The sequence below is a fragment of the Primulina eburnea genome, chromosome 2 (assembly GCF_022965805.1).
Source record: "Primulina eburnea isolate SZY01 chromosome 2, ASM2296580v1, whole genome shotgun sequence".
NCBI classification, from domain to species: Eukaryota; Viridiplantae; Streptophyta; class Magnoliopsida; order Lamiales; family Gesneriaceae; genus Primulina; species Primulina eburnea.
The window spans coordinates 5,272,860-5,297,834 of NC_133102.1; the positions used below are offsets into that span (position 1 = coordinate 5,272,860).

At 34.3% G+C, this 24,975-nt stretch overlaps 4 protein-coding genes across 8 annotated transcripts; 1 reads left to right on the plus strand and 3 right to left on the minus strand.

Moving 5' to 3' along the window:
* Positions 1-295: 295 nt before the first annotated feature.
* LOC140822704 (mitochondrial import inner membrane translocase subunit TIM50-like) lies at positions 296-5,538 on the minus strand. Of its 3 annotated transcripts, none has more exons than XM_073183554.1 (10): positions 5,198-5,538; positions 2,595-2,680; positions 2,255-2,291; positions 2,072-2,133; positions 1,865-1,978; positions 1,559-1,663; positions 1,352-1,450; positions 1,064-1,220; positions 866-968; positions 296-588 (listed from the first exon to the last, which is right to left on the minus strand). In XM_073183554.1, exons 1-10 carry the CDS (start codon positions 5,463-5,465, stop codon positions 543-545), a joined length of 1,077 nt encoding a protein of 358 aa, XP_073039655.1. In that variant the 5' UTR covers positions 5,466-5,538; the 3' UTR covers positions 296-542. The 3 variants fall into 3 exon arrangements, with proteins under 3 accessions (XP_073039655.1, XP_073039654.1, XP_073039653.1); XM_073183553.1 differs by having other exon boundaries at positions 2,589-2,680; XM_073183552.1 differs by having other exon boundaries at positions 2,583-2,680.
* Positions 5,539-8,651: 3,113 nt separating this feature from the next.
* On the minus strand, positions 8,652-10,933 carry LOC140822650 (uncharacterized). 2 transcript variants are annotated; one of them, XM_073183469.1, is made up of 2 exons: positions 10,820-10,933; positions 8,652-10,329 (listed from the first exon to the last, which is right to left on the minus strand). In XM_073183469.1, the coding sequence occupies exon 2, from the start codon at positions 10,242-10,244 to the stop codon at positions 8,814-8,816; it is 1,431 nt and encodes a 476-aa protein (XP_073039570.1). In that variant the 5' UTR covers positions 10,245-10,329; positions 10,820-10,933; the 3' UTR covers positions 8,652-8,813. The 2 variants fall into 2 exon arrangements, with proteins under 2 accessions (XP_073039570.1, XP_073039579.1); XM_073183478.1 differs by having other exon boundaries at positions 10,540-10,888.
* A 2,896-nt stretch (positions 10,934-13,829) lies between these two features.
* LOC140822660 (zinc finger CCCH domain-containing protein 18-like) lies at positions 13,830-17,513 on the plus strand. Of its 2 annotated transcripts, none has more exons than XM_073183489.1 (8): positions 13,830-14,039; positions 14,626-15,550; positions 15,644-15,814; positions 15,907-16,086; positions 16,287-16,351; positions 16,506-16,670; positions 16,783-16,885; positions 17,020-17,513. In XM_073183489.1, exons 2-8 carry the CDS (start codon positions 14,640-14,642, stop codon positions 17,084-17,086), a joined length of 1,662 nt encoding a protein of 553 aa, XP_073039590.1. In that variant the 5' UTR covers positions 13,830-14,039; positions 14,626-14,639; the 3' UTR covers positions 17,087-17,513. The 2 variants fall into 2 exon arrangements, with proteins under 2 accessions (XP_073039590.1, XP_073039593.1); XM_073183492.1 differs by having other exon boundaries at positions 16,509-16,670.
* Positions 17,514-21,614: 4,101 nt separating this feature from the next.
* LOC140824516 (protein NDR1-like) lies at positions 21,615-22,611 on the minus strand. Its single transcript, XM_073186094.1, has one exon. The coding sequence runs from the start codon at positions 22,486-22,488 to the stop codon at positions 21,850-21,852; it is 639 nt and encodes a 212-aa protein (XP_073042195.1). The 5' UTR covers positions 22,489-22,611; the 3' UTR covers positions 21,615-21,849.
* Positions 22,612-24,975: the final 2,364 nt, after the last annotated feature.

The window sequence follows — 24,975 nt, forward strand, 5'->3', positions numbered from 1 at the left end:
ATTAATTTTGATAACTCTATATCATTAATTAAAAAAAAATTAATTATTATAATGAAAAACGAAAATACTTTAGCTATAAGATAAAATCTTGAGAAAACGCCATATGAAACACGACCAAAATGGAAAAGCAAATAAATATCTACTCGATTAATTAGAAAAGCATAACCGATCATTTACTGAGAGCCTCAAAACCTATTCAAAAAAATCTCCATTCTCGTGTAAAAACCATCTCCCACAAAATAACAGTTTGCTCTTCATAGGAAGCAAGAAACGCAGAAAGGAGTTCTCTACAGAGTGAAAAGAAAAACAATTGTTAGCTACTCATCTTCCAATATTCTATATTTACCTTATACAGCAAAAATGAAACAAAAATAAAGACAACAAGCTCGTCGAGAACATTACAAATTTCTTTTGCCATATTAAGATCACCGCAATGGGGTAACAGAAATAGCTTTTGTTCAAAGTAGAACATGACTATACAACGGCTTTCATTTTCAGAATCCACCTGTTTCTTCAGGGGAACTTGGCTCCTTGATATCCATCTAACGTCTCCAGAAATTACTCTGCTGCTTTTGCTCTTGCATCCTCCTGAACATGAGGCAAATATACGTCGAAATATTTGCAGCAGTTCAATAGTCGTAAATATAACAAAGGTATGCAACAAAGATTTACCGCTGAGAAATAATTTTACAGTGTATACCAAATCTTTTACTCATTCGGACAAAAGAATTTTAGATCTCCCAGACATTCATAAAGAAAACATTTTTAAAAAAGGAGAGAATGTATGAATAATACGGAAAGCGAATAAGATCAAATAATTGAACAAGGCAACATTCTCCTCCTCACGAGTACCAAAAAAACAAACCTTTGATGCTCTTTGGAACGCTCCATGAACTCTTTGGCAATATCACGGCCTTCATATGAGGCTAGAACAGTTCGAATATCAACTGGTCTGTGTTTAGCAACATCTGCACTCAAACAATGCTCCCTGTTTATTTAAAGCAACGATTGGAACAAAACTCCCCAAAGATCATGTCAGTTTCGCTGTGAGAGGAATTCTTACATTCAAGGAATGGAATAAGATGTAAAAGGACAGTGTCGTCTGCTTCTCCTTCCCACTGTTTTATCGGAACACAGTTTTCACGCTGAAGACAACTCTCTAGGGCCTGACCACTAATATATAGAACTTTTGCAGGATCCCTGTTAAGCATTGAAAGATCCTGCAGCCCGAATTGCTTATAATTTTCAAAAAGAACAAAAATATAGCAAAGAAAAAGAAGCAAAAGTTTGAAAACAGAAACCAAAAACAATGGATAACAATATTCCCTAAATTCAAAGCGAATGTATCTACCCTAAAGTGTTTTCCATCTGTGTATCTCGTTGCATCCCTTGAAAGCCTATAACGAATACAGTGCTTTGGATCCAATCTTTCAACAACAGGATCAACATACTGAAATGACCAGATAGAAATATTAAAAATTTAGAGATACCAAGAAAATGACAAACAAAATGAGGAAAATGTTTCCATATCCAACATATCTTAAACATTAACGCTTACCATACTTAGCTCGTCAGAATATACTACAATTTCATAAAATTGAGCTAAATGCTCCAAAAAAGCATCTACTCCAGGTCTTTTGAATGTTCTCCACCCCCGGTCACGCTTCAGATGGAAAAAAGACAACACATCACAATGTCAACTTAATTACATCTAAACTTGAACAACGAAAAAGACAAAACTCATGAAATCAACCTTCATAGGAAGAGAAACCAAATGAGAGGGAAAATGCAGACTGCTAAGACTGAGTGTGAGGGCAGAAATCAAACATATTAAACACAAAAGAAAGACGCAAAAATAACACACCTTCCAATCAGAACAAATTAGTGTTTTATTCAGATCAAGAACAAGGGTAAAAACATGTTGCTCCAAAGGATGCAAATCTGGCAGGAGCTTGTCAGATGTTGGTTCAGTAAAACCCTGTAATGAAGCAATAAAAGGTGTTCCAAGGAGGAATAAATTATAAAAAGAACTGCCTTTTTTAAAATTGTGAAAATGCTATTAGTTGTTTACCCGAACGTGTTCTTCGGTTAACCGTCTGAGGTCCAGGTATGTGTCAACTAACTTGGCAGGCACTGCAACATGTAAACACAAATGAAGCGTCATGAAAAACAGACAAGATCATTAAAGCTCAATACAGAGATGAACTTGTACAGAAAACAAATAGCAACAAACAAATTTAATTTTTTTTCTTACCTGTCACTGCAGCGGCTCGTACATAAGATTGAAATTTCTGCACGAACCATTTGTAATTTGTTAACTGTAATTCTCTAGTGATTATAATTTCAAATACTACATCTGCAACACAAGTATAAGCCTCGAAAGATGAAACATATTAAGAAGGCTCACACAAGTAGACATATAGGTCAACTATCTTTTAGTAAAAGACAGCTCCTCACATCAATAAATATCTTTCCAACAAAAAAACTATTTCAAAATTAATCAGAAATAATAGGTAGCAATATAAACTTTTCTACATCATGGGAATGGAGTCAATGGACAGAAGCATAGAGTATAAGAGTACTGTTACACGCACGTCATAAGTAGATGCATCTTCCCCGACAATAATTGCCGAGTCACGAAAGGCCTTTGTCTTCTGATCAACCTCATCCAATGAGTATGCTGCATACAATGTCAACTTATATTTGACCAATAACTTAAACCAAAGTCAAACAAAGATATTCTATGACATAGCCCAGCAGTTCAAAAAAATTTCAAAAGCACTTGCCACTCCAAACCAAGACCATAATCGACACGTTTATGAAAATCCAATAACCAGACAAGGTGGTAACGAGCTTGACTAACAGTTTGCTTTTCATTTTATTATTTGTGATTCATAGGCAAACGTTAGGGAAAAAGGAAGGAAAGACAAGACAAGCTAGTAGCTTCATAGATGCAAAGAGGCAGTTAACCCAGGCATCTATTCTAACTTCATTTTGTCATTATTATGTATGAACCAAGAATATAACATAAGCAGCACATCTCAAAAAAAAAAAAAATTTGCGAGAAAATAATGCCAATTAATATTATGAGATGCACCAACAGAGCAGGAGCCAAAAAGATGTAAAATAATATAAATGAAAATACATATATATAAGCATCATATTGCACAACTATGCAATATATAAAAAAATATGAAAAACACAGTTGAAAGAAATAAAATTTAGGGTCGCAGCACCGTGAGTCAGTAAATTCAGAACAGGGCAGCGGGCCTATGCAACAGCCATCTGAATACTTCATAATTTTTATTCTCTAATTTACCAAAAATAAATGAATCAATTGAGAAATTCGGGATAATGCCCATTTTCGTCCTTTTCGTTAACCGCTTTTCCCGTTTCAGTCCCTCGTGATTTTTGACTGCTTAATTAATCCTTCATGTTTTCAAAATATTCCCGAATTGGTCCCTACCGTTATCCTGACGTTAAGGTTAACGTTGACTTGTGAAAAACGGTAAACATTAGCGACGGTTTTTCAAAAGCCGTCGCTAATTAGCGTCGCTACTATTTCCATAAAATAAATTTTAAGTTTTTTTTAAAAAAATTATTAAAATTAATTTTTTTTATTTTATGAAAATATTAAACCGTCGCTAATTAGCGACGGCGTTTTAAACACCGTCGCTATTAGCGACGGTCTGTTAAACACCGTCGCTAAATAGCGACGCTGTTTTAACGCAATTAGCGACGGTTTAATATTTCCATAAAATAAAAAAATTTAATTTTAATAATTTTTTAAAAAAACTTAGAATCGGACTATGCTAACAATATTAATGATCTTAACTAACACTTAAAAATTTACAAAAAATTAAAGCAAAAAAGTTTACCTTTTCAAATTAAACAATTTAACTTTTAAATAAGTAAATTTATAAACCCACATATATATACATGTAAGGATTAAATAATTTAACTTTTAAATAAGTAAATTTATTTATTAATATAAATATTAAAAATAATTTCAAATTGAATATGTTATATATGTCAATTAATTATTGGTTCAAAGAAATTAATAAAAAATCACATGTTATAGTTAAGTACAAAATTTATAAAATTCTATTAAAAAAAATCTACAAAAGTCTATAAAAGTCTTGCAAAAAAATCTACATAAATCCACATAAATCTGTTTATAAATCTGTGAGATTCCATAAAAGTCAATAAAAATTTATCAAATCCATAAAAGTCTATCATTTAAAAAAGTCATTAAAAGTCATCAAAACTCTGAATTGAATACACCCCACTTAAAATTTTTCTCTCTTACACGATTTTAGTTTCGACTTAGGTTAAACTTTTTCGCTTTAATTTTTTGTAAATTTTTAAGTGTTAGTTAAGATCATTAATATTGTTAGCATAGTCCGATTCTAAGTTTTTTTTTTTACATTATTAAATTTTTTTTTTATTTTATGAAAATATAAACCGTCGCTAATTAGCGACGAAGTTTTGAAAACCCATCGCCAATTAGCGACGGTTTTATAAAACCGTCGCTAATGTCAAGTCAAACCGTCGCTAATGTCAAGTCAACGTTAGCCTTAACGACAGGATAACGGTAGGGACCAATTCGAGAATATTTTGAAGACATGAAGGATTAATTAATCAGTCAAAAATCATGAGGGACTGAAATGGGAAAAGCGGTTAACGAAAAGGACGAAAATGGGTATTATCCCGAGAAATTCATTCATAGAGTGCACGAAAAAAAGGCACCATTTATCCACTTAAAAAGGTTTGATATCCGCACCCCCTATCCATCAAAACACGTGTGGATTCTAAATGAAATACGTAAGGGAGACACAAAGCCAACATATAGGCGAGTGTATATCCACTTAAAAACACGGATGAAAAATTCTAATGGTTCACATTCTCGATCTCAAGACGATATCATATCCACTTAAAAACACAGACGGAAAAAATGCTAATTGTTAACATGCTGAGGGAGTCATAAAGATTAAAAAAAAAGTGACGCTATCCATTTCTAATTTCCGCATTACCGACAAAAACAGTTTTCAAACATGCAGCAATGACACATTACAAATTTGAAATCACAACATTCCCATCCCAAATCGCGGGAAATCATAGTAGCACTATTAAAAAACATGATAATCACATTAATGTCAAAATAAAGCCTATAAGTGATTTCCTGAAAGAAACTAACCATAGGTGGCATAGCTAGCAGTGGCAACGCCACCAGTAACAGCGGCGATGAGGCCGTACTTGAGAAAGCTCCAAGAATTCTTCTTATCACCGGATACCGCAGGTAAAGTCGGGGCATCACTCGGCGGCGGAGGAGGCTGATTGCCAATAATCGAGGATGCGATTATTGGATCTTTGGGAGGTTCTGTGAAAACGGCCGAGGGTAATCGGCTATACTTCCTGGAAATGATCGTGGAGATACGCGATCGGTAAGGGTAGACGGCGTACATTATTGAAATTTATTGTAATCTAAATTAGTGTGTAAGAATGCAGAGACGTGTTTTAGGGTTTTGTGCCGGTTTTTTTGAGTTTATTTCATTTTATTCACGTGAGCATTGTCTTCATGATAACATAGATGATCAAGATTTGCTCATATATATATATAAGATTAATTTTTTAAAAAAAAATTGTATGTTGAAATAAAGTGAAAATAGTATCCATATAAATAGGATCTCATATGTGGTTTTTGAGACCGAAAGAAATAGGACTGGGGCGGGTGAGGGATTTTTGTGAGACGAACGTGCCCATGGGTGGTTTTACTTAGTTTTAGTATTTATTATTAATATAATTTATAAATAGAATATTTCAGATATAGTTTGAGTCGGGATATTTTTGTTAAATCAATTATAATTTTGTAACTATGTTTTGTGATCAGCTTTATTTATATATATAGTATCGCTTCTTTTCCTTCTTCATTCGAGATGTATTTTTGTTATAGGTTCGAGTTTTCAACCGTGAAATATGAATTTTGGGTTTATCTTGTGAGTTTTGTGATTCAAAATATTTATTACAATTTGGTATATGATAGCTTGAAACACTTTGGATGGTTTTGTAAATTATGTACTCCGGAAAATGAAAGTATGTGAAGCGTGGAGATATCTATACTATTTTATTAAATTTGAGACATTTAGAATAACTAATTTTGGTGTCATGGTCTGTTTTAATAATTATATATATTAATAAAATGTTAAATTTTAATGCAAGTTATATGTAGTTCACTAGATAGAATCATTATTTTTTGGGTTTAGGATATAGATTCAATTCTTACTGAAATCGATTTTTTATTCTTTTATTTTGCAATTTGTTTTTTATTTTATATATCAAAATTATAGTGTAGTCTCTCACTATTTCTTATAATAATATTTTGATCCTCATTTAAATATAAACCAAATGAATTATAAAAAAAATTATACAAGCACGCAACGTGTGCATCGGTATATTAGTTCTTATGATCAATCGGTAGCTGCTTCAGCTCCCAATCTCGGCACTCGAGGGCAAATTAAACTTCCCTGATTTTTGTTGTAGCATGTTTTTAATTCAAGCTTTGAAATGTTCTCTGTAAAGGCATTGTTTGGTACATGGGATAAAGGTGAGATTGATAAATAATCCCCCTTATCCCATGTTTGGTACCTTTTTAAAAAGCTCATGATATTGATAAATAAATTTTGAGAAAGATAAAATATCCTTTGTAAGAGGTGTGATAATTTTAATATAATGATAAAATACATTACAAATGACTTAATTACCCTCAATTTAAATGCATTTAAGTTAATGTTAAATATTTATTAAATACATACATATATACAAATATATAGATACATATATATATATATATATAGTTAATTTTATCCTTACAATTCAATATATAAATTTAATCATTCTTATTAAAATCATACCAAAAATTCAACATATTATCTTATCATTATATTTATCCTTGATTTATTCTTATTTTATATATAACTTACTTGTCATATCCTATATACCAAACTGCACTTTTACGAAGACATTTTACTTTAGTGGACTCAACGAACTAAAAGGTTGCTTCAAAACCCTTGATTTGTTTTCTCGTAGTATTTTTTTTTTCTGCTCAGCATCCAAATTATACCGATAGTTTCACATCATATGAAGTCATTGCATGTAGTACCTGCTCCTTAATTACGAGACACTACTTTATTTATCTTCTTTACTATAGGAACGGATCCAGACATATAGAGTGGCCGAGGCAGATAAACTGGGAATGAGGCATCCAGGTCGCCCAACTGTCAGGCCCGTGTATCATTGTAATCATAGGAGACTTACCTTCAAGATTGGAGATCCAGTAGATGGCTGGTGGAGTGATGGGTGGTGGAAGGGGCTCATATCCAATTTTTATGGAGTAGGTCTCTTGTGAGATGGTCTCACGAATCTTTATCTGTGAGACATGTCAACTCTACCGATATTCACAATAACAAGTAATACTCTTAGCATAAAAAATAATATTTTTTCATGGATGATTCAAATAAAAGATACTTTCACAAAATATGACCCGAGTCTCACACAAGTTTTTTTTTCACTCTTATGATAGTAAAAATGGGTGTTACCAAATGTACATTCCAGGTTTGTACACCCACCCACCCCTTTTTTTTTATGGATTCAGAATTTATTTATATCTTATGCATTTACAATAGAAACCCAGTCTGACATCAGGTGAAAGGTTGTATCTGAGCTTTGAGTTGAAAGACCTTAGAGTTTGAAGAGATTGGGTCGGTGGACGATGGGTCTATGTCAAGCCAAATCCTAACACTTTCAGCGTCATATCTTCAACCATTATGGACACCAAGCTTTCGAAATCGTCAGCTGTTTCTAAAGAAGCCAAATCCGACCATTATCCAACTTTCTGTTATGAAATTGTCACTGATCACAAACTCAGTGCCACTGAAGAGGAAATTCATGACTTTAGCAGACGTGAAATTGACAAATCTCCCTCTAAAAGACGTCACTGCAACAACGAGCAGCAGCAGCATGTACATGAAGTATTTGAAGCTGAAGAAAACGAGAAGTACACTGACCATGCCCATGAATAAGATTTGAAGAAAAACATGGATTATGCCTTGATTGATGCAGAAGTTCATGATAAAGAAAGTCCGCTGAATGTAACAGTAGAGATGATGCTAACGGTGGAATGAAAGACAATTTGGTGAAACTTGAAACTACTGAGCTTAAAAACGAGGGAGAAACGGTGATAATTCCGAATCCATTGCCCACATAAATCACCTCTTGTTCATTTTAATCGATATTATATGTTCCCATTGAGTTTTCCTTCGTAGTTAAATTAGTTGTACATGATAATAGATCATTCGAGGCATTTTAAAGTAGAGTATCAAACCGCACGGAAACAAGTCTAGAGTCATCTTTAAGTTTCGGTGCATCAAACCGCACAGGATATTCTTACAACACATCGAACTCTTCCTCTTTGTCCAAGAGAAAGTAGTGAGAGATTGACATCAATGAACACAAACAACCAGCAAAATCTCTAGTCACGGTTGACATCCATGTGATCAACACTCGATGGATGCTGCAAGATTTGAACCAGATGTTTCGACTTTCATCCCGAGAAAATAAGTTATGGGTAAGAGACCACATATGAAACAGAAATAATGCAAAATTATCCATCTATTTTCACATACAAATTCTGATTGAGACATAAATCCTTTCAGCAAAGTTATTTTCTGTCCCAACAAAATTTATTAGTTCTAATTCTCGGTTCCCATACCAGACACAGGATGTGGTATCTGATTTAAACATGCACAGAAACAAAATTAACAAAGATCGGGTTCTGAAGGGATATCACACACACTCGTCTGCTCCGAAGATGTGGCCCAACTTTCGTCAGAATCACCCATTTCTAGTACTCTATGACTCATATTCTGAAACAAAGGGCTTTCAGAAATACAGGATATCTGCTCTCCAAGTGAAGGGTCTGCTGAGAAATTAACAAGCGCCTCGACAGCATTGTCTATGAGCTCATTGGGCTCATCCTCTAACAATATATTGAGGAGAATCGGTATCACTCCAGAATTTGCAAGGGCAACTCGGTCAGCCTTGTTGCAGCTCAATTGTGCAATGGCTCCAGAAACTCTCTCTTTAACATTGGAGTTCTCGTCCTTCAAAAGCTCGACGAGAATTGGTATTGCACCAGCGTTTTCCACAACAGACATTGAGTGCTTGTAATTTGACATGTCCTGGATCACATCAACAGCACCAGGCTTCGCTCCATCTTTTTCTCCTCTGAGGAGTTCCACCAGATGGCCAGCAATTGTAATTGCGTTCTCTTCATTAACAGCTAAGATGCATAATACATCCACAGCGATTTCCTGACCAATGGGGTCGGAGCCTTGAAGTAGCTCGACATACAAAGGAATGACTCCAGCTTGAGCAACAAGATTAATATGATCGATGTGTGATGCGATAACACCTAGTGCATTACCAGCCACCAATTTCATGGAGGGATCCCCATGCTTAAGTAACTGTACAAGAACAGGTATAGCACCTGCATCCACAAGCGTAGGCCTTGCACTTTTAATCAATCCAAGTAAGCCGATTGCTTGAGCAGCTCTGGTTCTAGAGATCAAGCGGCCACAATTGGCTGCCTCAACGAGATGATATACATTCCTTGAATTCAGTATATGCCTTCTAACCTCTCGTGTTAGAGCCAATGCACTCAATATTTCATAAAGAATATCCTTTACATCAGAACTGGAATTTAACATACCAAGAACAATCTCCAGGCCATGGTTGCTAGCTACCGTTCTGCTATTTGAGTCCCAAAATGTTACAAGATTTCTCAAGCACTTTAACAAAGAAATTTGCAATCTACCTTCAGTGTTGGGCAGCATGTTTAGAAGAATAGGAATCGCGTCAGATTGACCGATAAGGTGGGCTAATCTGCCGTCCCCTTGTGAAGCAAGGCATTTCAAGCAGTAAGCAGATGCTTCAAGAATTGATGGATTCACTGGACTTTCAAGAAGACCAACGATCAATGGCACAGTAAGTGCCAAAATATTTTCTGGAGCATGTCTGGACATCTTAGCCAGCTTGATTGTGGCCTCAACTTTCAGAGCATCGTTCCCGCACGTAATAGCATTAGAGTATAGTTGGAATGCCTCATTCCAGTTCCTGCTATTGCTACTCTCTGCCAGTTTGCTCTCTGAACATTCAATTAACATCGGGGAAGGAAATGGGGAAGCCATCTTTGCGCTAATTAGCAAGATCCAACAACGTCAAGTACTTGTCATTTGTCCACAGAAAAACCATTTAGCAAGCTTTGGTCTTCACCTGATGGTATCATAAGCAGAAAAGCGAACGCTAAAACAAGTTAAACCAATGATATTATGCCAACCCTTAATTCCTTCAACTTCATATCGTCGCATGAACACAAAATTTACATACCCAAGTTTCTAAAATAAGAAATAAAAAAATCAAGCCTAATCTTTCGTTCAATATTCAAATGATAGAAAAAAGATCGATCGTGTAACATATCAATACCTGTGGAGGAATCGATGGAAGAAGAGAAATGGTAATATTTCTTTATGACTTTTCCAGAATCCCTTAACAACTGTATCGTTGATTGAGACATAAAATCCGTCCACTTATTTGGTATTTAGGATCCGGATTAACGCTCGGTTTGCCGGTTCAACCAGATAAAAGGCCACATATACATGATCAAAGACAAAATTGTCACGCAATTCCGAAACCCGTTGCAACAATAATAAAAAATCAGAATTAATTCGAAGAGAAGCAGAGGTAGGAGAAACGATCGAATTACCTCATCGGAAGAAGTTTTTAATTTTCCATTTCCAAGAAACTGAACAGGTTCCAGAATCTTTATACGAGGAACAAGTTTCAGTCAACGGGGCTTCGCTCTTCGGTCCAATGCAGAGTCGTTGTAAAATAATTACAAAATTTTGATTTAATTATATTTTTAACAAAATTCGGATTGAATTGTTGTTTTTTACATCTCATAAACTATAATAATAATGGATAAATGAACTAAAAAGTGACTTGTCAAGATATTATGAAATTACTAAAAAGTCTACAGAAAGCAATATATATCGACATAACCTAATGTTATTCTATGCTAAATAAATATTTTAATTTTTTTAAATAATAATAAAATCTACCATCGTTAATCTTCTATCTTAGTCAAACACTTATCTATTCTATCAACTTCAATACTCTTTCATATACGTAAATTTTCTATTCTTTGTTTTATTAAATCTAACTAATTTAATATTAAATCTATTTTTCACAAGATTTACAATGAGATTATCTCATAACTTCTATATTTTTTTATTTTATATTATATATTTGAGTTGCATCGTCACGCGACTCAAAACAAAACAGATTTTTCAATAGAAACCAATATGTTTTCATGTAATAGAAGGTAACTTGATTTAGGATAACTGGATAAGGTTGGTCCGACACGCTTGAACATTTTATTGTCATCTATTTTATCATATACTCTTTTATGTGTTTTTTTTTTTTGTATTTAATACACACATATATTTATATAATAATGGTACGTAGGATTTTAATATAAAAACATATATAAAATTTACTGACACAAAATGTATGTTTATTATTTTATTATTCATTAACAATTATCATCTAAAGTGATTGTTTTATCAAATCACTCAAAGCTAAAATACAGTATTTTTAAAATTATACTATCGTAATTATATGTTATAAAAAATTAGTATATCTAATTAGATTAAAATAAAATTTAATATATATTCACGAAACAAGAGAATATAATATATAAAGTATAATAAAACAACAAAAGAATTATAAAAATAAAAAAATTAATGATACAATAAATACTATTCGTCGACATGAGTAATAAATCAGAGTACGTCTCTTGTGAGACGGTTTCACGAATCTTTATCTGCGAGACATATCAACTCTACCGATATTCATAATAAAAAATAATACTCTTAGAATAAAAAGTAATATTTTTTCATAGATGACTTAAATAAGAGATTCGTCTCACAAAATACGACTTGTGAGACCATCTTACACAAATTTTTACCAATAAATTAATGATTTTAAATTTTAGATCGCAATATAGGCAAAATTTGTGTGAGACGATCTCACGGGTGGTATTTTGTGAGGCAGATCTTTATTTGGGTAATCCATTAAAAAGTATTACTTTTTATGCTAAAATTAATACTTTTTATTGTGAATATGGATAGAGTTGATCCGTCTCACAGATTGAGATCCGTGACACGGTCTCATATGATACCTACTCCGCAATATATTATCCATAACTAAAAATAATCATTTACCTGAAAAAGTATAAAATTGTGTTTGATGTAACGAAGTCAAGAATTGGAAATATAAGATCATGTTCTAAAATAATTATCATAAGCAACGCGTGTAGATAGACATTAATATGCAATAAAACAACATAATTTTTTAAAAAACTAAGAATGTGATGATAAAATATTATTCGTATTAATAAATTAAAGTTTTAAAATTTTAAAAGATAATATTTTATCCACAAGTGATAATTACAAGGCTTCCTCGTATCTGCATACTTATATATTTAAAAACCATTTTCCCCTCCTAATTGTCAAAAAGCCAACAATAAAAAATAAAATACTTTTTTTAATAATATTGAAAAAAAAAACTGCTTTTCCTCTATTTTCGTTGACATTATATATCCCCATTAGCTTGCCTTTTGAAACGGTCCTTTACCACCTGGATTTTCCCAAATTGCCCATTCTTTATTTTAAAATATTTAATTATTGATTAATTTAATTTAATATTCCTAATCAGTCGATTTATTTGAGTAGTCATTTCTCATTTGTTGGGACGGAAAATTGACATAACCCATTGTCTAGTTTTTCGGAATTGACATTGACACGATAAATTGGATATATTATATTATATTACATTTAAAATATATAATATATCTTTTATTTAGATCAATATTCCAGTTATCTAATCAACTTATCATACAAATTGCATTTCTTTTTAATTTCAGTTATCCATTTTGAACATAAAAATTCATGTTAGAGGATTTCACATGTCAATTTTGATATATATATATATATATATATATATATATTATGACAAAAACTTGTGTGAGACGGTTTCACTGGTCGAATTTGTGAGACGGATCTCTTATTTGAGTTATACATGAAAAAGTATAATTTTTTATGCTAAGAGTATTACTTTTTATTGTGAATATGAGTAGGGTTGACTCATCTCACAGATTAGTATCCGTGAGACATGAAATCCACTCATATTCTATTTAAATAGTTAATGAAAAAATTATTTTTTTATGTTAAAAGATTGATTCGTTTCATGAATAAATATATTGTGAGATATTTATTCTATGGAATTGCCACTAAATGATATTTTATGCATCCTAATCATCGATCTTATCATTTCCTAGTGTCAAACTTGTTTTATATTTTTTTAAGAATCTAAATCATAAATTATATATAATATCATATAAAATAATCTTGATGTATTGCCAACCATCAGATTGAATCACGAAAACAATCCAACGGCTGATAGCGATCTAAAGGAGGCAGAAGCGGACACAGTCGCCGCGAGTACACGTAGGTTGTACTTTGGCGACATTTGTGCTGCAACTTCCGCACATTGGAATTTCCGAAATTTGGAACTGTTTGATATAACAAAAAATGGTAAATTTGTGAACTCGACGAGGGTACTTTCGTAACACAAAATCAAGCTGTCATCAACCCACGTCGTAAATCTAGGAATTTCTTTTGTTTATTGATGTGATATATAAGATTTCAAATCATTTCCCTGCTGTACATGAAATGATAAGCATTCCCCGAATCTCTCTTCTTTTTTTTTTTCCAAGAAATACAAAATTTTGGAAATTCCAGTAGAATATAAGAAGTAATTTCACAGGCGAGAGCTTGTCAAAAACTCTAAAGCTCCTCTGTTCGTATACAGATAAATAGTGATGATGTATTTTTCTTTTCTGATCAGTTGAATAATAACTGAAGGTAAGGTTTCATCATCCATTCTTGTTTTGGAAATGTTTCGTATTTCCGAGAAAAGTTTGATTTTTGATTTGAAACTTGGTTCACTTGTTTGTTTCCTTGAAACTGTAAAATTCTGGGTTTTCTTTAAATTTGTCTATATATGTCTGTGTCTGTGTGTATAAGGCGCGTTTTGGGTTGATTGTTAAAAACATTTTACTATGTGGTTTCATGTGTTCTTTTCCATGTCCGGGTGATTTTATTTGCAAGATCTCTTTTTGGGTGCATGGGGCATTGTTGGCAACTTAATATTCGATTTATTACTGGTTTTGAATACTGTTTCGTTTCGGTGTTCTGTCACAATTCCAGCCTTTTTCAGCGCTGTTACGGATTATGTTTTTTTTAAAACTTTATAGTTATCCTTTCGACTTCTAGAATTGGGAAATTTTACGTGGGGAAATTTTTTTGGGAAGATTTTCAATTAGTTCATCTAATCCCCTACCGTGTTTAATTTATGTTATTCAGTTGAATTCCTTTGTTCATTTGTCTGCTTTTTTACTTGTTATGTTTTGGAATTGTGTTTAGAAGTTAACTTATGGTGTGTTTCCAGTGAATAGATGAAAAATGGATTCATTCCAAGCTGCTAAGGTTGTTCATGATAGAATCTTAAAATTGGAACCCGAACTCATTGGTCGGAAGATCGCAGGGTATGTCTTCTTAAAAGGTCTTCCTGATCAAGAAATGATTCGGTTGGCTATGGCGCCGGATACTGTAATCCACAACTTGATTCAAAATACCAAAGCTGCTCTTCATTTAGCCTCACCACCAGTCATTTCTCCCCCAATTTCGCCAAACTTGAATCCAAGCCCGTTATCGGGTCCTTCTATCCAGTTTCCACACTTTTCGCCATCTTCACCGCGCACCTTGTCGAGCCCGTTTCAAAGGGTGCCAATGCCTTATTGGAACTCTAAGCCTATGCTTAATAAGCCGATGACTTATTCTGATCCCATACCTGAAGAGTACGGTTTACATACTCAATTTAGTTTTGATGACCCGTTGGAGACGATGAGTTTAGGCCCAAATGATTACTATAGTCACGAAGCAGCATTTGACAATTTTGTCATTAGGGGTTGCCGGAATTCTCCCAACTTCATGGATTTTCCGGTTAAGACGTGTCACTATTTCAGTAGGGGGTTCTGTAAGCATGGCAGTAATTGTAGGTTTTTGCATGGGGAATCTTTTCCCGATGTCTATACCAATGATTTTGGTCCAAATTCATTTGAAGTTTGTGCCGATGATCAAGCCTTTTCACCAGGGTCCCTCGAGAAACTTGGGCAAGATATTGCAGAGTTAATAAAATCTCGAGGTGGTAGCCCGGTTTCAATTGCTTCTCTTCCTATGATATACTATGAGAGATACGGAAGAACTCTACAAGCAGAAGGGTACTTGACTGAAAGCCAGAGACATGGGAAAGCCGGTTACAGCTTGACGAGACTTCTTGAACGCCTTAAAAACAGCATTAAGCTAATTAGCAGGTGTGATTGATTCGGACCCTTTTTTTTTATTGGTTTTATCGGTTTATTCGAAGTGAAACTGAATCTTAAGTTGGTTCAATATGTGTGATTTAGGCCTCATGGACAGCATGCTGTGGTGCTGGTGGAAGATGCTTCAAAATATGTGGCAGATGTTCACAGTGACATAAACGACCCTGGTCCAGTCGTCAGTGGTTCACGTCAGATATATTTGACGTTCCCCGCAGAGAGTACCTTTACCGAGGAAGATGTTTCCAATCACTTTAGGTAACTTAATTTGATATTATTTCCCATTGCAAGTTACATGGTTTTTAAATTAATTTTGAAGGTGATTCATTTTTTTATGGTATTGTTTATAGTTCTTTCGGTCATGTTCAAGACGTAAGGATCCCATGCCAGCAGAAAAGGATGTTTGGTTTCGTAACCTTTGCAAGTGCGGACACTGTGAGGTTGATTCTGTCGAAGGGAAATCCGCATTATGTTTGTGGTGCACGCGTTCTTGTTAAACCTTACCGTGAAAAATCAAAGCTCATTGATAGGTATACTTCCGGCTTTACCTCTACCGCGACCTTAAGACTTGAATATGAGTCCATCAGTAATTCTGTGTATTTTTATGTAATTGTTATTCTTGCCATGTTTTTCTTCCTGTGTATCTGATGACTTCATTTTTTCTCGTCCTTCTATCTTGGTAATGGTCACGGTTTCTGAACAATTGAAGGGTGTTTTCTTTCCAATGCAGGAAGTATCAAGAACCGTACTACTATCACTCGCACCCAGTGGATTACGATACCGAGCTTCAAGCCAGTAAGACCCTTATTCATAAGTCCTGTCTCATGCTCTCCAATCATGGACCACAATCTTTTGCGGCAAATTATTTGTCCGAGCTTGTATACATTGATGCACGTATACAATTAAGAAATCCCAAGTCTTTTCCATCGACTCATTCTTTTTGTTGCAGCAGGATTGGAATCCTCTCGGCTGTTTCGACGGCAGCTAATGGAAGATCAAGAACGTGCCCTTAATCTCGAGGCAATGCGTCTCTCACAACTCCAATTATCTGGCAAAACTCTACCTACTCAGTCTTGCTTGGGCTATTCCGTGGATGATTTAAAATTCCCCAAAGGTCGTTTCAGGTTTTCTTGATTTTTACTGCATATATCCTTAAACCAGTTTGGTTTGAATTCTTCTGTCGGCCAACACTTTATTAAAGGTTTTGCGGACTACAACTTTCGCAGGTCGCATCAAATTCCCATCGAGCTACAACTATTTCCTCGATGTCATGAATACTGGCTCTACTAGTGACAAGCACACCACTAACAATTGCAGTGATCAGGAGAGGTTGGCAAAACTTATAGTATTCAAAATTTATAAATAAAATTTGAAATATTTTTCCACCACTGTATATTTCTCGCCTTCAAATACTTCGTGCAAGATTCAATTCATTCCTAAACTTTGGTACTTCTCTTTTTCAGTGCTCAAGGACTTAATCTACCCGACAGCCCATTCACCGTTGGTAGCAGCATTTCTGCAGTCATATAGGTTCCGCAGCCCTTCCAAAGGGAGACAAAGGATTTATTGAGTTAATAAAGTAGACGTTTTACAAGCGAATATCAATAGTTTGAACGTGACAGTTTGTTTTCTGCTATAACTTTTACTCATCTTGGTAACTAGCAGAAGCACACAAGGATTACATAGGATCGATAGAAACACATAGTCCTTGTTACTCGGTTAGCGACTTCTTGTTTCTTGGTTTTGCGTTGAAGGTTAGCGATTGAAAGCTGATAGAGATCTTAGGTTCTTGAAAAAGAATGATACATAGAAGTTAGGACTTAGTCGATAAAGCACAGTATGCTAAATAGTGTATCTACATACAGAGATTTCTGTTTTCTTAAGAAACTGACCAAAGGTGATATATGTCGACGGATGATAGTTTGAAGAACTTATTTCAAGACCGATTTCAGTGCTATCCTTTTACCTTTAAAGAACATCATTAACTCATTGTCTAGCCTAAAAATAGATATCTTATATTTAAGAACAATTTTTAGTTTTCTATGTTAGCTAAATTTCAGTTTCAACACATTATCTATGTGCCTAAAATTAAAAGTTTCCTTGCAATTTATTTGTACATTTTCTGTAAAGATATCCGATGATGTGTTATATTTCATTCCTAACAAATGAAGGCTGTCAGTGATGAACAAATAGCAAAGAATGTGGAAGGCAATGATTAATCAACTGAAAGCACTTAGCCATGGTGGTGAATATGAAGATACTAATGATACTCATACACTAATGAAAATACAGTTTACTTTACACACATTATCTTTATTTCAATTAATAAAATATTAATTTTTGTAAACATTATCTCTATACCCATTAATTAAAAAAATTGGCACCAAAACAGAGAGGATTTTAAGCTAAAATGTTTGACAAATTTTTATAAAAACATGTAAATTTAAATGACCTGGCCCCACCACTGATTCTGAACGTATTCCACTGTTGGCTTCTTGTGCAGTGAACAAGCACACTAGAATGGGAAGAATACAAGGGGAAAAATGAAACGAATATAGTGGACTATTATTAGACTACAGAAACTTGAAGCCCACTATTGCCTTTTATATTTCTTAGCAAAATATTTGAGCAGTGATCTCAGGCGAAAATCTAGATATTCATCTAAGCTAGTCCCTGCCCAGTGCTGGCAAAAGTATTCATCAGTTGGAACAAGTGAACTAAAAGGAAATGGCCCTTTCGGAGCTTTCTTCAACGAGACCAAAAATCGATGGCGGGGTCCGATTCTTTGGTCCAAAGACAAGCTAAGATACGTTGGATATTTGATCAGAGATTGGACCCTCATTTCGAAGTTCATTCATCGATTACATATATTCATGTTTCAGATTTCCTTCCAATGACAAAGAGAACACCTGTTCGAATAAAGAAGTATGTTAAAGCAATCCACTCGTGAGAAATTTATGAAACTAACTTATAGAAAAGTACATACCTGTGTAAGACTAGTTAACCCTTTCAAAATGTCTGAATTGTGCAGACCAATACTTCTCAAGAAATTGATTCTGGGGAATAAACCATCTTTAATGCGTGGTGAAGGATTTGAGGAAGTTTAGTGACCATCTTGACTATACTCAGTCTGGGTGCTTCCAACTCCTCCATTAGAAAACTGAGACGGGTATTCCAAGAAACATCTATCCGCTGAACCTGGATTTGAGGACTTATCCTCTAGCAAGTACTTCACTCTCGGTTTCAAGGAATTTTCTACTCTGTAAGATAACAGTGATGGTGACGCGATGAACTTGTGGGGGTGAAGGGCTGAGCCTTTTCGTACCAGTTTGTGTAGTCCTTTGTATGATCAGAGCAGTTTTCTTGGATGTGTTTGAGGAGAAATACAAAATGTCATCACTTCTACTATTAGAAGTGGCAGAATATTGTATGTTTGTCATTTAATTATCATGGTTGAATGTGTGAGTTCATTGTCATTATTACAATTTGTGCTGTTTGATTGTATTTTGTGTGTCCTAGAAACAGATTATTGTTATTTTTATTGTATTTAGATCATTTTAATTGGGGTCGTACCTGTTTTAAAATATTCCCAAAACAAAATTAAGATCCTTTATTTTAATTTATTGTTTTTACAAGTTAAATTATTCTCTAAAGGCTGCGTTTGGTTTGAAGGATAAAATAAACTAATGATTAGTAAGTAAATGATAAAAAAAATGATTGTTGTAGGAATGTAATATATGGTGTTATGTTTGGTAAGATTTTTAAGTGTAGGATAATTTTAAATTTTTTGATGAAAAGACAAAATTGCCCTTCCCCTTCTCGACGACGGCGGCGGTGGCGGCGGCCGGCCGGCCGAAAATGGTCGGCCGGAAACGGCCAGCGGGGGGCGGGCGGCGGCCGGAAATTTCTGCCGGCGGTCAGCCGGCGCCGGCCGGGGGGCGGCCGGAAATTTCTGCCGGCGGTCGGCCGGCGGCGGCCGGAATTTCTGCCGGCGACGGTCGTGGCGGCGGCGGCGGTTGGTGGCGGGAAGTGGTGGTGAGTTTGAATTTAGGAGAAGGGTAAAATTGGAAAAATAGGATGGATTAAGAGTAGGATAAATAATCCTAGGGGATGGGGAGGTATTATTTTAACCTACCTAATATAACCTAATCATTTATAGGAATGATTGACTTGGTTAAATAATCATTCGTACCAAACGCCGGATAAAGTGAGATAAAATAATCTATCCCACTTTATCATTCAAACCAAACGGACCCTAAATGATCAAAAATATCATTGTTTTTATAATTGGGCCAAATCTATGTTTGGGAAGTATTACCAATGGATTTTACTAATTCACTCTAAATATTTCAAAGAAAATTAGATAATCTATTTAAAGATTATTCAAAGTTAAGCTTTTTTATTATACACCTGATTGTGTTAAGTATTGTTGAAAGAGATCTACTTCATCAATCATCCATTGCGATCGTGTGGTTAAGTTGTGATGAACAGTCTGTAAAACACGACGGATACAATCCAATGTGATAGGTAATGTTCCTATTTAATTTTTGGTGATAGTCCAATTAGTATTTATATTAGTTGGCCCATTCAATGTTAAAGCCCAAATTGCTTGTAAAAGCCCAAGCCCACTAGGCACTCTCGAAATTCCTATAAATAGAGGATGTCTCTCATTATTCAAGGTATGCTCTCATTTTTCCTCTAAAGCTCTTAAATTCTCTGAGTTTTCTCTGAATTGTTTACTGACTTGAGCGTCGGAGTGCCTACGCCGGGAATCCTCCCGGCGCTTCCTGACGAGTGTTCGTGACGCAGGTGACACCCAGCAATTAACCGTGTATTGTCTACGTGGATCCGTTTACCAGCCAGGCGAGCTCGTTTACGGGCCAAGTGGGCAAGTTTATTTTAGCTACATCACAATGATATTCCGATCAAAGAGGTAAAAAGTTTAATTTATTATACATAAGCATGATACAATCCAATGACATTCCGAACAAAAGGTAAAAAGTTTAATTTATTATATGGATGCATGATGGACTATACACACATATATATAAAAACATATTTGGACAGACTCGATAGATATAACAATGTCACGTACCAAAAAAGAGTTCAACGATGATTTTGTAAAATCTTAAATAGAGTGAAGAGTTTAAACTAACTTTTGATAGATGATTGAGTAAATTATAATTTTAATTAGAAATTAGAGATTTATATTTATCTTAACTTGAAGAATTTTTTTTAAAAAAAAAAATAATATGGTGCAAACTAAGGTGAGTTCTTGGAAGACGTCGGCACCGCGTGAAACTTCACCCGGGACCCGTCAAACATATTAAAGTATCATCATCTCTCTCTTCTTGTTTCAATAATTAAACGAAGACTTGGGAAATTCACTTGATGTTCATGGTTAAGTCGATGCTATTTAAATAAGCACTGTCTCTACATGATTTGGATGCATAAGATTCACATACATATATGATTTTAAAAAAATTAATGGACCTCATCCCGTGTATATGTGACTATTGATTCTATCATGTGGGTAATGTCCCTACATGTAGGATGAAATCAACCGAAAATTTGAGTACCTTGGAGTCGCACCGTTGAAATTTAAAATATGAAACTTTTCGTAATTTAGTTAAGTTTTGTGGGGAAAAAAACTTAAAACTAAGCTTTTAGTGAGACGATAACACCGATAGATTTCTACAAAACGAGTAAATCCAATCCATATTTAGAATGAAAAGTAATTATTTAGAATATTTTTTTAATGTCATATCAGATATAAGATTTACCTCACATTCTGCATACACTTGCAGCTATTACTATTATTAAGAATATCTATGAGAGAGACAAATAAAAAATGATGTCTTGATCTGTTTTTTTATCTTCTAATTTTGTTCTTTGTTATATTAATATTACACTTTTGTTTTTATTTTTATTTTTAATTTCAACAAACATTTTTGTTTTTTTTTAATTACAACAATTAAAACAGAACTTTAGTCCTTCGATAATTTGTTAAATTTTAATTTAATCTCTCGATAATTATAAAAAAAATTATACACGCATGTGCAAAAGAGCTGATCCTCATTATTCAAGCTCCACTATCTCGAGCCATTACAAGAAACACTTCTCCTTTAATTGACTAAAAACCTTACAATTTACATCGAAATCAAATTCAAAAGTCGAAAAACAATAATTTCATAATACATCAAAATCAAATACAAAGGTCGTAAAAACAATAATAGAGCTACAAAATCATATCAATGTTAAATAAATTAATGACACAAATCAAAGTTGATCATCTACAACATAAAAATGGCAAAAATAATGGAAATAACCGTGAGTGAAAATCTAGCCCAGCGCCAGCCCCGATCCGGTGCACGGGACGTCAGCTTAATCCCTTCCCCTTTCTTGTTCACTTTCTGCCCTCCGCCGCCGACCGCTATATCTGCCGACACCGCCAGACGGTACCATTTAGTATACCAAAACATAATCTTGAACTTCACTCTGGTAGCCAACTGGACGCCGAAGTTCACCGTCGACACATTATTCGAAACCGCTGCGATCGCCTCCGACCACGGCACCCCAGTAGTCTGCACCAACTCTGCGCGGTGAGCTTTCTTCTTGTGACCCTGGTAGAACCCCTTCACCGTGTAATTAGCTATATTAATGGAACTCGGGCCCTTCCCTTCGTACAAGAACGTCAGGGTAATGTTGTTGTAGCGCACGCCTTTGTCTTTCATCCGATTAGCGAGCCGGAGGTCGAAGAAAATGGTGTGGTTGTCGGTGGAATTATCGAGGGCAGGGACGTAAAATTGCTCGATGGAGCAGGTGGGGTAGGAGGTGCGTAGGCTGAGCCACATGAAGAGAGCAGTGAGGCCGGAGGTGACTACGAAGCTGCAGCAGCACCGGCAACATCCGCCGGGGTCGTTCTTCGCCATGCCGGAGGTATGTTTGATTCGGGGGGAGGTGGAGAATTTGGCGCGGCGCTTCCTCTTTTTTTAAAGAAGATAATTGGGTGATTGATTGTTTTTATCTTTTATTTGTATCGTGAGGCAATGACATGATTGAACGAAATTGCTTTATTTAACTTTGTCGTGCGAACACAGATATAAATTATTCGACTATGATCTAAAAATTATTGGAAAAAATTTGTATGAGATAGTCTCATGGGTTGTATTTTGTGAGATGGGTCTCTAATCTGGGACATCTATGAAAAATATTTTTTTTTATGCTAAGAGTATTACTTTTTATTGTGAATATCTGTAGGATTGACTCGTCTCACATATAAATATTATGAGATCGTCTCACAAGATACCTAATCAAAATTAATTGATCTGTATTCGAAATTTTCGAATTAAAATTAAACTCAAATATTTTTGAACTGAACTCGAGTTTAAATTATTTAGTTAGATAATTCACGAACCGTTCGTGAGTTTTAATATTTTATTAATATAATAAATAACAAAATTTATATCATTTCGAGTACTTATTTTCGAGTAATAGTTCGAAATGTTCGTGAACATGTTTAAATCTTTCGAGTCAAATTTGAACTTAAGCTTTAATTTGAATCAAATTAGAGCCATATTTTTAAAATTTTCGAACTTCAAGTCGATCTCGAACTCGAATAAAACCAATTCGAGCGTTCAAATTTTCAACATATTCGATTCGTTTACACCTAGTATAATATATATCCCTTGCTTTTATTTTATTATTTTAAAAATTTATCAACGACGATAAACCCCTATATGAGTAAGAGGCCTCTTGATCCATGTGAGATGAAAAATCGAGGGATGTATACGAATATGTAAGGACCGAAAGAGAGTATAATAAACACCGATCCCTAGAGCTTAACTCATAATATTTCAGTGACAATATACTCTACACGATAATCAATCATGCGACGCCAAGAAATATTAGTTCATGTCAGCCTAAGTCTTACAAACTCGTCTACCTATGCCCTTAAGGTGTAGTATATATCACTTTGTTGTATTTTACTTGTGTTGTATAATTCCATCTAAATCTATTTTGAATATGAATAAAAAGGAGTTGAGTTATTCGTTACTGTGTATCAAGTGATCTGATCAAAATTCGACTCAGTTCCAATCGATTTTGAGTAGCTCGACTCTTCACTCAAGTCAAAATCGTGTTCTAATTATTTCTACTACATTACGAGCTACTCGAGTAAAAATATATATTATTATTAATTTAAAAAGATATATAATCTAAAGGGCATTTATATCCATACAAACACACAATTTATATTCTAAAATTATACTACAAATATTTTATAGCATAAGATCGAGTAAATTGTTATTTTTACGAGTCGAGCTCAAACTTGAAATTGTAGACTCGATTATGCTCGAGTCTATCTCGAGCTTACAAAATTTGAATAAAGTCGAGCTCGTGTGCACTCTTAAGCTTGACTCAAACCCGACTCATTGTTCCATTTAGAGAAAGAATGATTGCATATATTTTGAAATCAAGACATGGTCGAAATGTTGGCTGAGCGTAGACTAGAGAAAACATAAGTAAACGGGCCTCCGCTTGAGCCTCCAAAGATAAAGGTACATTAACACCCATTTGATCCCCATCAAAATCTGCATTGAATCCCTTACAAACTAATGGATGTGATAAGTATATCTACCATCATGATATAAGTATGCAGTTATTATTGTATCGGCCCCAAACCTCGCTAATTGATCTTTACGGTGCTTCCTCTACCAATTAAATCCTTTTTTTATCCATAGAAAAAAGAACTAGACATATCTATTTCTTCATATTTCGACTTCTATGAAGTTTCTTTCTTTGCACGCGGTTCCAAGTTAATACCAGATAAAAAAAATGAAAAATAACTAAATAAGAATCTATTTGAATTGATATATTTAATAGAAGAATGTTGTGAAATTTCTAAAGTTTTTTCAATATCGGGAGTCTATATGTCTTAATTTATGTGTTCAAGATATGTTAGAAATTCGAGAATCTCTGGTTGAACCCATTGGGAATTAACTTCTTACTTATGGTTAACTTACAATATCCCAATCCCCAATTTATGAAATAATTATGTGATCAAAATAAACGGTAACGTAGACTATCTCGAAAATATTGATTAATTACTCCTACTTTGGAAACTATGTTAAACTCGATATTTTACAAGAAATCTTGCTAATGTTTTATTGTGGGGTCTCGATCCTTTTCTATATTATTACGCCATCTAATAGCAAATATATTTCTTCCAAATATTCGTGATATCCCGTAATCCACATCATCAATCAAATATTTCAATGCTCAAATATACCACATTTCACAATAAGTAGTTATCTGTGAGACGGTATCACGAATCTTTATCTGTGAGAAGGATCAACCATAACGATATTCACAATAAAAAATAATATTAACATAAAAAGTAAAAAAATTTCATGGATGAT

Excerpts from the sequence above, each read along its gene's own strand:
- LOC140822660 (XM_073183489.1), top strand. The coding sequence starts at position 14,640 with ATGGATTCATTCCAAGCTGCTAAGGTTGTTCATGATAGAATCTTAAAA. Across the intron at positions 15,815-15,906 it reads GATGTTTCCAATCACTTTAG|TTCTTTCGGTCATGTTCAAG; the intron begins GTAACTTAATTT and ends TATTGTTTATAG. Across the intron at positions 16,886-17,019 it reads AATTGCAGTGATCAGGAGAG|TGCTCAAGGACTTAATCTAC; the intron begins GTTGGCAAAACT and ends TCTCTTTTTCAG.
- LOC140824516 (XM_073186094.1), bottom strand. The coding sequence starts at position 22,488 with ATGGCGAAGAACGACCCCGGCGGATGTTGCCGGTGCTGCTGCAGCTTC.
- LOC140822650 (XM_073183469.1), bottom strand. The coding sequence starts at position 10,244 with ATGGCTTCCCCATTTCCTTCCCCGATGTTAATTGAATGTTCAGAGAGC.
- LOC140822704 (XM_073183552.1), bottom strand. The coding sequence starts at position 5,465 with ATGTACGCCGTCTACCCTTACCGATCGCGTATCTCCACGATCATTTCC. Across the intron at positions 2,292-2,582 it reads CTTATGACGTGCGTGTAACA|AAATTTCAATCTTATGTACG; the intron begins GTACTCTTATAC and ends TGGTTCGTGCAG. Across the intron at positions 1,221-1,351 it reads CAGATGGAAAACACTTTAGG|GATCTTTCAATGCTTAACAG; the intron begins GTAGATACATTC and ends TTCGGGCTGCAG.